At 42.4% G+C, this 13,199-nt stretch overlaps 1 protein-coding gene across 1 annotated transcript in view; it reads left to right on the forward strand.

The window, feature by feature from the left end:
• Positions 1-1,451: 1,451 nt before the first annotated feature.
• The window catches only part of LOC141097309 (cell cycle control protein 50C-like), a 92,918-nt gene continuing 81,170 nt past the window's right edge, over positions 1,452-13,199 (forward strand). Inside the window, exon 1 of the mRNA XM_073584377.1 lies at positions 1,452-1,550. Within this exon, the coding sequence (XP_073440478.1) occupies positions 1,467-1,550 (84 nt within the window). The 5' untranslated portion in view covers positions 1,452-1,466. The remainder of the gene's footprint in view (positions 1,551-13,199) is intronic.

The raw sequence follows: 13,199 nt of genomic DNA on the forward strand, positions 1-13,199 counted from the left end.
TCAACATAGAGAATATATATATTACAGGTTGTTCCCATTTGTGGGACACAACAATTCCATTTTCCTTCAAAATCTTCCTTACCTGATGGAGTTGCTGCTGAGGATAATGTGATGAAGAAGAATTTTTATTTATTGCTTTGGCCCAAACACCATTTTAATGTCATTGATGAAAAAGGGTGTGCGATGTAGGAGAAATATATAAAGAATAAGGCGCATCAAATTTTTAGCTCTTTACCCCATCAAATAAATATCTGTGCTCAGTCAATTCTGAAAGCATAGGACCCCATAAAATCAGATGACCCCTACCACCTTTTGACAGGAAATGGAAACAACAATATAATTAAATATAATTAAAGGGTTAATCCACCCCCCCAAAAAAAAAAAAAAAAAACAACAACAATTTATCCCCTAGGATACCTTGCTGATAACTGGGTGACAGATCACTGGGATCCCAGAGGATCCAGAGATTGGGGATTTGTTTTCCAGAGTTTTTCAGAGATTGGGGATTTGGAACCCTGCGATTGGGGCTCTGTGGTTCTGTCTTGAGCAGAGATGCGCTGGGTATGCTCGGCCACCCCTCCATTCATTGTCCGCGGGCCTACCAGAAATAACCGAGTACAGCACTCCGCTTTCTCCAACAGTCCTATAGTCAAACAAATGGAGCCGAGGTCGAGAAAGCGGATATTCAGGACAGACATAAAATGATCTATTGTTTCAGTGAAGTTTTTGTGTTACATGTAGACAGGTTTGCGTTACCTTGGAAGAAAAAAAAACATTTAACCCTTAGATTACCCAGGTATTTAACACTTTCATAGAAGATCATAAGTCAATAATTTGGCATATTGACTTAACAAAAAACAGAGAGAAAAAAAAACAAAAAACGAAGAAACTAAAAAAAAAAAAACAACACCCCCCACTGTTTTCATGTTTCTTTTGTCTCCCTCCCCCTCCCTTTCCCTTACTTTCTTTCTTCTCTCTTTTTTCTATTAAACTTCTCTACACGTTCTCCACTGTATCATTGAGGCCGTCGGGATATAAGGTTTTCAACAGGAAAATCCAGTACGACTCTTTTCTATTTAATTTCTGTTTGTGTCATTCTGTGATATTTGTTCCACAGGGGTTACCTTTATATCAAATTTTTTTTCATTGACCAAGAGGTGTCTGGACAGACTATGTTTTAAAAAAACTTTATTGGTGTTTTGCCTGTGGCCATTCATACGCGACCGCAATGTCTGTGTGGTGCGGCCCACGTACTGAAGACCACAGGCACAGGTGATCACATAGATAACGTGGTCACTCTCACAAGTCAGGTGTTGATTTATATTTAGCCAGCACCACAAATATAAATCAACACCTGACTTGTGAGAGTGATCACGTTATCTATGTGATCACCTGTGCCTGTGGTCTTCAGTTGGGGGAATGTATGAGAAGGCAGTGTGGGGATGTGTTTCACAAACCCAGAGAAGATGGAAGTCTGCAGAGGTGAGTTGGGCTGTGAAAAGTGTCTGGACAAGAGAACGACTCCAATCAGAGACAAAGTCATTCATCAGGTACCTGGATGCAAATACTTTTTTGTAATACTGACTAAGGCTGCTTTCACACATCTGGCTTTGTGTCTCCGGCGCTGTGCGGCGAAAAGCCGTAGGGGCGGATCCGGGATGTGCCGGAGACCGGATGCCTGTGTGGCCGGATACGGTGGAGCCCACATTTAAAAGAGCAGCGCGAGACTCAGAGTCTCCGCGCATGCACTCTGAGAAAAACCGGTCCGGCACTGTCAAAAAACGTTGCGGCACGGTGCGGCGACAATACAACTCTATGGGACAAAACTGGATCCAGTACCGGATCCGGTTGTTCCAAATTTCGCAGCATCGTGCCGGATTAAAAAAGCCGGATGTGTGAAAGCAGCCTAATTCTCATGTTTTTATTTACATTAGGAGCATTAAAGGGGTTGTCCAGGTTTGTGATGAGTCTGCAGTCATTCTATGTGACTGCAGACTTCTGAACACTCGCAGTGCGCACTACATGCTGTCAAGATTCTGTTGACGGCGATTTGCACACATGCGGTCATGTGACATTCATGGCCTCATTCAATAAAAATGAATTGAGCGAGGCCGGACATGTCGAGTCAGAAGTCTACAAATAGCTCACATGACCGCCTACTCTTGCCACTGGTAAGGGAGAATCCTAAGTGTACAGTGCATGCGCTGTGGAAATCCGGATACACATCATATAGAGTGATTGCAGACTTTCATCACAAACCTGGATGAGCCCTTTAATTATAAAATGAAGCCCTGTAGCCAATCCTAACAGCGTGTAATATACTCACTATCAGGATTCAGCTCTGCTTGCTGGTTCCATCAGTTATCACATGGCCACTTCACTCATACGCGATTTTCATACTTACTGTCACATGACAGCGAGCTTCTCTTCCTGCGTCTCTCAGTTTATCACTGAACATTTAGAGAATTAGGGAGAGCAGCTCTTCAACACGTGACTAAGGGCTCATACTCACTCGGACCGGAGTGTGCGGCTGCATAGAAATGCATGTAGCAGCACGATCCGGTCCGAGCGCCAGTGGCAGTGCCAGGTTTTCATGCGAGCGACTCGCACAAGAATCGTGCGAGTCTCGTGCAAGTGAGTATGAGCCCTAAATGTGCAAATCACATATGTGCTTTTGATGGGAGGGGGGCACCAAAATGAATTCCTGCCCTGTGTTCTGGAAGCTGAATTGTCCAAGCGAAGGAGATGTGATTTCATGAAAACTTTTGAATTCTGCAGAATTTGTATTTTTTTGCTTCTATGAGAAGCCTGAAACAGCTGCATGTAAAAATTGCAGTCGCTTTTACGCTGCTTCAAATCGGTACCAAAAACGCATTAAATAAGGACACGGTGCATGGAAAAATGTAACAAAAATGCTATAATCAGAGATTTTTAGTGTGTAGTTTGGTGCTGACACCTATAGAAAACAAGCAGAAACTCCCCCCACAGTATTTACAGTACGTGTGGACACAGCCTTAAGGCCCCGTCACACACAGCAATCTCGCTAGCGTGATCGCTGCTGAGTCACAAGTTTTGTGACACAACAGTGATCTCACCAGTGAGATCGCTGTGTGTGACAGCGATCAGCGAGCGGCCCCCCTGCCGGTATCGCTGATCGCTGCAAGAAACCTCTGGACATTTTTTTCGTCGCTGATCTCCCGCTGGCCAGCACGCATCGCTGCTTGTGACGGGCGGGAGACCAGCGATCAGCTGTAAAATAATAAAAAAAAATTAAAAATATTGTAATTCTCACCTTCCGGCGTCCCGCGCAGCATTCCCGCCTCTCTCCACGCTCCCGGTCCCAGTAATCCTTTGCAAGAATGACTGCGAGACTTTGCGATCCCACAAGAACGGACGTCATCGCGGTAATTCTCGCGAAGGATTACTGGGACTGGAGCGTGCAGAGAGGCGGGAATGCTGCGCGGGACGCCGGAAGGTGAGAATAACAATATTTTTTATTTTAATTCTATTTTTGACATGAATATGGCATCAGCGCTAACGAACACAGCGATGCGCGCGCCGCAGTCTTTGTCCGTCTTTCCCTTCTTCAACAGTTGGGAGGTATGATGGGGGCGGCTATGACCAGGGGGTCTGGTTGCCCAATAGAGAGCAGTTCTGCCAGGAATTCTGTAATCATGCATACAAAAGGGGACAACGCTTTGGGAGGAGTACTGTACCTAAAAGCAATAAATAGGACTGAGCTGAAATACTGGGCACAGCTGTGACTACATGTTATATAGTCGTGTTAATCTCCTCTCACTTCTTGTAAACTACAACTGTACAAAGATATTATATAGTCACCATGTGACTAGTGGGCCTGTGTAACTTCAAATGCCAGGGCTGAATTTTAGTCCCAGTCCGGCCCTGGGGTTGTTGCTATAGACGGCATGTTTTTAGTAGAGTAGGAGGAAATGACTAGTTCTCATTTCAATGCCATAACACCCCCCTTGGTCGTTCTGTTCAGAATATCTAGAAAAACGTGCAAACTGGTGACATAAAGTAAATTACTTATTGTCATAATTCTGCAGTCCAGATATGTACTGAGAATATGTGAAAAGCCCGGACAACCCCTTTAATGACAAAAAAAAAAAAAGTTTTTCTTCCACTATGTATATCAAATAATTTACTCATCAATTAGAAACTGCAGGTTTTATTGTTTTTTTCCTATGGTAGCTACATAATAAAGTCAAGCAAAAGAAACATAGGGGCAGCCATTGTGATCTATTTTTTTCCTCTCAAATAAAATAATAGTAAGTGCCCCATAAAATGGTGCATAGGAGAAGCTCAGTTGATTGCTCCATTTCTGTTAAGTTGGCTACAAATATAAACAGCCTTTGAGTAAAATCACAAATCTTAAGTCACAAAGATGTTTTTTTTTAATCTGTTTGTACATCCTGAGCCTACTGGTTCATGTACACAACGTCAGACATAAAATAGACTAACACACATGTATTGCAATGGATCAGGGTAAATTTATATTCCACTCATGGGTAAAATTATGAATTTCATTGTGTAGTGTATTATCAGATTTATTTATCCTGAGCTTAAAGAATTGAGCTTTTACCTCTGGACCAGAAGTGAGGGGTCAGCCGAGCAGAGCTGACCGTGGTACAAGAGGAGGAAAGCAGATAGAAGGGTTTGCAATATGACACAGCTACACATCGACCTTATCCGAAAGGTGTGTCTTCTGTGAGCTATACCCAGCACTGTCTAATCATGCAGGAAGTTAGACCAGGAGATCAGCTCTGTATCCTTACATCTCACACACTAAGAAACCTAGGCTATGGTGAGGCGCAGTCTTTTTCTGCTGTGCTGCTCCCTGGTAATGATTGGGCAACTCATACAGGAAGAAGAAGTACACGCCCCCAGTGAAAAGTAATTGATAACACCCACTTGGACTTACCGTTTTCTTTTTTACTTCATATGTGCCAATACTTTGCTAATATCGCCGAAACTGAGAGGCAAAATTGTATAATGTGTCCAGTTAAATAAGTTGTCTTCTACTTGGGCAACTTCTCCTCATACCCCATGCTTGGCCCCGATAAAATAAAAAAGCTTATACTCACCTCCCATGCCGTCACCGTTCTCTAGGGTTCCTGTGCTCTTTTGACACATGACTCCAGTGCCCAATCAGCACTGACGTCACTGTCTATGCCTCCTGTTGAATTGAACATGAAGAGCAAGTGATAAAGCAGCTAGAGCCCCAACTTCCTCATCATGTTTGATTTGTCCTAAGGCGGGCACAGCGATGCCGGATCAGATTGGGTGCTGGAGGCACGTGTCACAACAACCACAGAAGAACTCCAGGACCGCAAGTGCTGACACCACGGGAACAGCGCCACCGAGGGAGGCGAGAAAAGTTTTTTTTATTGAATCGGGGCCAAACATCAAGAAGGGGTGGCCCAAGTAGTGGACAGCCCTCTAACCATGACAAATTTTGGGTGCTGGAGGCACGTGTCACAACAACCGCAGAAGAACTCCAGGACTGCGAGTGCTGACACAGTGGGAAGGGCGCCACTGAGGAAGGCGAGAAAAGTTTTTTTTATTGAATCGCGGCAAACATCAAGAAGGGGTTGTCCACGTAGTGGACAGCCTTCTAACCATGATAAATTTGGTTAAAAGGTCCACTTTAATCCAATAAAAATGTTTGAAAATATCCAGTCAACCCATTTTTCCATCGTCAGGGGGACGAGGCAGGGCTGTCCTCTGTCACCTTTTCTTGTTTAATATTGCCCTTGATCCCTTACTAAGATATCTGGAGATGATCCCTTCCTTTGGGGGCATAGGGGTCGGTCACCATACACTTAAAACGTTGGCATTTGCTGATGATCTCTTACTCATGATATCCAATCCTAAGGAATCCATTTCCTCTATAATGGACGCCTTTAATGAATTTGGAGCAGTTTCGGGATTTTGTATAAACTTTAATAAATCTCATGCTTTAGCTATTGTTAAAATTGCTCAGAAACGGTGGCCGTTCCCTTTTCCCTTTCAGTGGAGGAGAAATTCTTTACCTTATCTTGGCGTTGACCTACCATCAAATCCTCATGATATCTATAAATTAAATGTTCAGCCTCTTATTTCTGTAGTTATACAAGAAATTCAATCCTGGAAATCCCTTAAATTATCCTTTGCAGGTAAAGCCCATCTAATTAAAATGATCTCTTTCCCTAAAATACTCTTTCCTTTACAGACGCTCCCGGTTCTACTTTCTAAAGCTGATGATAGGCTACTGACACGAGCCTTCTGCCAATTTATTTGGGGCTCAGAAGGGGGCTCTACAATTAGTGTTTTTAAGCTACAGCAAACCAAATCTTTGGGTGGACTTAATCTCCCAAATTTACGCCTCTACAGTATAGAGGCTGCTTTTCGCCATTCCATAGATTGGATATTCGCCTTTAATTGCTTCTCTAATACCCCAATAGATGAGGCCATGTGTAGACCCTTCAGCTTCCCAGCATTGCTTCACCTACGAAATGCTGAAATTCCAGTGGAGGTTAGAGATAATCCTCTATTATGGTCGGTAATCTTGGGATGGCGTCAAGCTAGACGAGTTAGCGGTCTTGACCCCCACATCTCGATGTTTCTTCCCATTCAAGGTAACCCCTCTTTTTTACAAGGCAAGTCACCTCCCATTTACAAGGTGCTTGGAAACAATGGGTGTAGACTGGTCCGAGATACGTTAACAAATAATCAATGCCTTCTTACCTTAGAGGACATGGTTTTCAAATATGACAAGCCTACAACCTGCAGTAACCACCGATCGACCAAACCGCTGCACGACCAGCTCTACCCTCGCCTACTGTATTATCACCCATCCCTTGTAGATTGTGAGCCCTCGCGGGCAGGGTCCTCTCTCCTCCTGTACCAGTTATGATTTGTATTGTTTAAGATTATTGTACTTGTTTTTATGTATACCCCTCCTTACTTGTAAAGCGCCATGGAATAAATGTCGCTATAACAATAAATAATAATAATAATAAATACCCAATCCTTACAGAACACAATTTTACTATCTCTCAAATTAGACATTACGTAAGCTCAATATTGCGAGACATAACGGATGATGCTAGAACACACCCTCTAAATTTAATATCCATTAAAGCCCAAATGGGAACTTATTCTATGAGTCTTATATATAAATCATTAAGCCTTCTATACATTGGTCAGACTCTTCACCAGGCCCTGGAAAATGGGTTGCTCAATTAACGAACTGTCGGGTAAATGACCTTTTGAAAGCCACTCTGCGTATTAACTCTAAATTTCCATATGACAGTTACATAACCATGTCTCTTATGATATTTCATAGAGCATTCATCTCCCCGGAGGTAAAGTCTAAAATGTCCCCCTCAGGGGACTATCCCTGCCCTAAATGCTTACACTCTCCAGCTGATATTTTCCATTGCCTTTGGGACTGCCCAATAATAAGCGAGGTGTGGGATACACTTCTGCAACATCTCATCAACACTTTTGGCATATCTATCTCTCTCTCCCCAGAGTGGGCCATATTTAATATTCTCGCACAGGACCAGTTGGTGGGGCTTTCTGTCCAGCAGCGCCGCATCTTGTTCATATGGGCGGCAGCCACACGTAAAAGCATTCTCCGTTTGTGGGAACAGGATGAAACACCTTCTTTAAGCTTAATTACTACAAAAGTAACATATCTCTTCAAAATGGATTGGATAGAAGCCTTACTTAATAAAGAAAAAGACACTGACCGCTTTTATTTCACATGGTCCTCTTTTATCAATACTCAGACATCTTCCACAAGCCAGGCGATACATAGTTGTTTCCAGCTCACCAACTGGTATATGAGAGAGCAGCTTGCCGGTAATATCCCTGTTAGACTGGATTGAAATTGTGTTACGAAGTTATGGAGTTTGCCCGGGGGAGTGGAGGGGAGGGGCAGGGGGTTATAGTTGAAAAAATGCCGTCTAATGTTAATAATATTGCATAAATGTTCTTCTGTTATGTTATTGGACATTATATGTATATTTTGTAATACACTCAATAAAGACGGTTTAAAAAAAAAATGTTTGAAAACAGATGGTCGGCCATTATGACATCACTGATGGTCGGCCATTATGATATCACAGATGGTCGACCATTATGACATCACCGCTCGCAGTTACTTATGCTGTGTACACAGGGTTCCGGCTGCCATTTTGCTTTTTTGTATTGTTTTATTTTGACTAGGGAAATATAAACTTTAAACTTTTTTTATATTTTTTAAAACATTTTTTTTCCACTTTTGACTTGCTTCAATACAGTAGTCTCCATAGAAGACTTGAAGCTGCAATCATCTGATCGCTTGTGCTACGTATAGCCTTGCTATGTGTAGCAGAAATCATCATCTCCAGGGGCGTCCGTGGGTGTGGTTTGTGACACGCTTCCGGCACGCATGTGTTAAATGCCGCTGTCAGAGATTGACAGTGGCATTTAACATGTTAGCAGCCGCAGGTGGATCGCAATTTCAGCTGTTAGGGGCACATGACAGTTGATCAAACCAGCTATCAAGTTCAGAAAAAAAAAGGAATATAGGAGGTCAAAATGCAAAACATAAGGACAACAGAGCCCAACAGATTGGTGGAAGGGAGTGCTAAAAATTATTGGGTAAAGAGGTGCAAAATACTTGCCCCTGGAAATTGCAGCCCACAATTCACCAGTAATTCTTGGCATGTTCATTACAGAAAAATTAGTAATTAAAAAGTGCCACTAAAATCACTGGGCTGTGTAATACATGAAGGTGCTGAGCCCTCCAGAATGAAAGGTTTTTTTCTTAATTTTCTCTCTGCCATTATATTTCAATGTCCCGGTCAAGACAGACTCAATTATTCCAATTTATACAGTAAAGCCGAAAGCCGACACGTGAGCTACAGAAAATAGAAAGTCTCATCCTGTTACATCTGCTTTAACCCCTTTCTGACATCCGACGTACTATCCCGTCCATGGGACCTGGGCCCCTATGCCCATGGACGGGATAGTACGTCTACGTGGTGAGCGCCGCTGATCGCTGCCGGGTGTCAGCTGATTATCACAGCTGACATCCGGCACAATGTGTCAGGGGCGGTCACGGACCGCCCCCGACACGTTAACCCCTTGCACACCGCGATCAAACACGATCGCGGTGTACCGGGGGTTAAAGGGAAGCATCGGCAGGGAGGGGGCTCCCTCCGTGCTTCCCTGAGCCCCCCACGGCAGCGCAATGTGCAGCACTGCTGCGGGGGGCTCCTTTCCTGCAGGCCCCCGAATCCAAGATGGCGACGGGGGCCTTCGGGGGCCTGCAGGAAGCTGGCTTCCTCAGTGCCTGCAAAGCGCAGGCATGAGGAAGTCTGCTTCAATGCCTGTGACAGATCGCTGATCTGTCACAGTGATCTGTGATGTGACAGATCTGCGATCTGTCACAGGACAGTGATGTCCCACCTGGGACTATTTAATAAAGTTTAAAAAAAATAAAAAAGTGTTAATATAAATTAAAAAAAAATCGCCAAATAAATTAGAAAAAAAAAAAAATATTCCCCAAATAAATCCTTTTATTGGAAATAAAAAAAAACAAAACAATAAAAGTACACATATTAGGTATCGCCGCGTCCGTAACGACCTGCACTATAAAACTATCCCATTAGTTAACCCCTTTAGCGAACCCCTTAAAAAATAAAAATTAAAAACTAAGCAAAAAATAATGATTTATTATCATACCGCCAAACAAAAAGTGTAATAACGCGCGATCAAAAAGACGCATATAAATATCCATGGTACTGCTGAAAACGTCATCTTGTCCCGGAAAAAACGAGCTGCCACACAGCATCATCAGCGAAAAAATAAAAAAGTTATAGCTCGCAGAATAAAGCGATGCAAAAATAAATATTTTTTATATAAAATAGTTTTCATTGCATAAAACCGACAAAACATAAAAAAACGACCTAAATAAGGTATCACTGTAACCGTACTGACCCGAAGAATAAAGGTGCTTTATCAATTTTACCGCACGCGGAACGGTGTAAACGCACCCCCCCTAAAGAAATTCATGAAACGCTGGCTTTTGTTCATTCTGCGTCCCAAAAATCGGAATAAAAAGCGATCAAAAAATGTCACGTGCCCGAAAATGGTACCAATAAAAACGTCAACTCGTCCCGCAAAAAGTAAGACCTCACATGACTCGGTGGGTCAAAATACGGAAAAATTATAGCTCTCAATATGTGGTGATGCAAAAAATATTTTTACAAAAAAAAGCGTCTTTTAGCGTGCGACAGCTGCCAAATATAAAAACCGCCATAAATAGTAAATCAAACCCCCCGTTATCACCCCCTTAGGGAAAAATAATAAAATAAAAAAAATGTATTAATTTCCATTTTTCCATTAGGGTTAGGGCTAGGGTAGGGTTAGGGCTAGGGTTAGGGTTAGGGCTGAGATTAGGGTTAGGGGTGTGTTGGGGTTAGGGTTGGAGTTAGAATTGGGGGTTTCCACTGTTTGGGCACATCAGGGGCTCTCCAAATGCAACATGGCATCTGATCTCAATTCCAGCCAATTCTGAGTTGAAAAAGTCAAATGGTGCTCCTTCCCTTCCAAGCTCTGCCATGCGCCCAAACAGTGTTTTACCCCCCACATGTAGGGTATCAGCCTACTCAGGTCATACTGAAAAACAATTTTTGGGGTCCAATTTCTCCTGTTACCCTTAGGAAAATAAAAAAATTGGGGGCAAAAATATCATTTTTGTGGAAAAAAATGATTTTTTTATTTTCACGTCCGAGCGTTATAAACTTCTGTGAAGCATTTGGGGGTTCAAAGTGCTCACCACACATCTAGATAAGTTCCGTGGGGGGTCTAGTGTCCAAAATGGGTCACTTGTGGGGAGTTTCAATAGTTTAGGTACATCAGGGGCTCTCCAAACGCACATGACACCCGCAGACCATTCCATCAAAGTCTGCATTCCAAAACGTCACTGCTTCCCTTCCAAGCCCCGACGTGTGTCCACACAGTAGTTTTCTCCCACATATGGGGTGTCAGCGTACTCATGACAAATTGGACAACAACTTTTGGGGTCCAATTTCTCCTGTTACCCTTGGGAAAATGAAAAAATTGGGGACTAATTGATCATGTTTGTGGAAAAAATACGATTTTTTTATTTTCATGCCCGGGCATTATAAACTTCTGTGAAGCCCTTGGGGGTTCAAAGTGCTCACCACACATCTAAATAAGTTCCTTAGGGGGTCTCGTTTCCAAAATGGGGTCATTTGTGGGGGGTTTCCACTGTTTAGGTACATTAGGGGCTCTCCAAAGGCAACATGACACCCGCAGACCATTGCATCAAAGTCTGCATTCCAAAACGTCACTACTTCCCTTACGAGCCCTGACGTGTGTCCATACAGTAGTTTTCTCCCACATATGGGGTGTCAGCGTATTCAGGACAAATTGGACAACAACTTTTGGGGTTCAATTTCTCCTGTTACCCTTGGGAAAATAAAAAAATTGGGGACTAATTGATCATGTTTGTGGAAAAAATACGAATTTTTTATTTTCACGCCCGGACGTTATAAACTTCTGTGAAGCACTGGGGGGTTCAAACTGCTCACCACACATCTAGATAAGTTCCTTAGGGGGTCTAGTTTCCAAAATGGTGTCATTTGTGGGGGGTTTCCACTGTTTTGGTACATCAGGGGTTTTCCAATCGCGACATGGTGTCCGATCTCAATTCCAGCCAAAAACGTCAAATGGCGCTGCTTCCCTTCCGAGCTCTGCCATGCGCCCAAATAGTGGTTTACCCCCACATGTGGGGTATCAGCATACTCAGGACAAATTGCACAATAACTTTTAGGGTCCTGTTACCCTTGGAAAAATAAGAATTGAGGGTGAAAAGATCATTTTTGTGGAAAAAATATGATTTTGTAATTGTACCGCTGTACGTTATAAACTTCTGTAAAGCCCTTGTGGGTTCAAAGTTCTCACCACATATCTAGATAAGTTCCTTGGGGGGTCTAGTTTCCAAAATGGGGTCACTTGTAGGGGGTTTCCACTGTTTAGGTAAATCAGGGACTCTCCAAACGTGACATGGTGTCCGATCTGAATTCCAGCCAATTTTGCATTGAAAAAGTCAAACGGCGCTCCTTCCATTCTGAGCTCTGCCATGCGCCGAAACAGTCGTTCCCCCCCACATATCAGGTATCAGCGTACTCAGGACAAATTGCACAATAACTTTTGCAGTCCAATTTCTCCTGTTACCCTTGGTAAAATAAAAAAAATTGAACCTGAAGTATTTTTTTTGTGAAAAAAAGTTAGATGTTCATTTTTTTTTTAAATATTCAAAAAAATTCCTGTGACGCACCTAAAGGGTTAATAAATTTCTTGAATGTGGTTTTGAACACCTTAAGGGGTGCAGTTTTTAGAATGGTGTCACTTTTGGGTATTTTCTATCATATAGACCCCTCAAAGTGGCTTCAAATGTGATGTGGTCCTAAAAATAAAATGATGTTGTAAAAATGAGAAATTGCTGGTCAAATTTTAACCCTTATAACTTCCTAACAAAAAAAAATTTTGGTTCCAAAATTGTGCTGATGTAAAGTAAACATGTGGGAAATGTTAGTTATCAAGTTTTTTGTGTGCCGTATCTCTGTGATTTAAGGGCATAAAAATTCAAAGTTGGAGACACCTGTGGAGATATCTAAAAATGGCAGTTTGGAGAAGGCACCCTTCAAATATCAGGGACCTGGAGCAGTTTGCCAAGGAAGAATGGTCTAAAATTCCAGCAGAGCATTGTAATAAACTCATTGATGGTTACTGGAAGCGGTTGGTCGCAGTTATCTTGGCTAAAGGTTGTGCAACCAAGTATTAGGCTGAGGGTGCCAATACTTTTGTCTGGCCCTTTTTTGGAGTTTTGTGTGAAATGATCAATGTTTTGCTTTTTGCTTCATTCTCTTTTGTGTTTTTTTAATTTAAGACAAATTAAATGAAGATAATAATACCAAAGAATTTGTGTTTGCAATCATTTTCAGGAAGAAACTGAGTATTATCTGACAGAATTGCAGGGGTGTCAATACTTTTGGCCACAACTGTATATGCAAAAGCTTAATAATAATAGGTATTTTTTTCAGCTACCTATGACCTACATGTCCATACAGATGGCTTATAAGAGGTTATCCTACTGACAGATTCCCTTTAAAAAC

Source organism: Dendrobates tinctorius, unplaced genomic scaffold (genome assembly GCF_039654945.1).
Source record: "Dendrobates tinctorius isolate UK_male_01 unplaced genomic scaffold, ASM3965494v1 ptg000084l, whole genome shotgun sequence".
Taxonomy (NCBI): domain Eukaryota; kingdom Metazoa; phylum Chordata; class Amphibia; order Anura; family Dendrobatidae; genus Dendrobates; species Dendrobates tinctorius.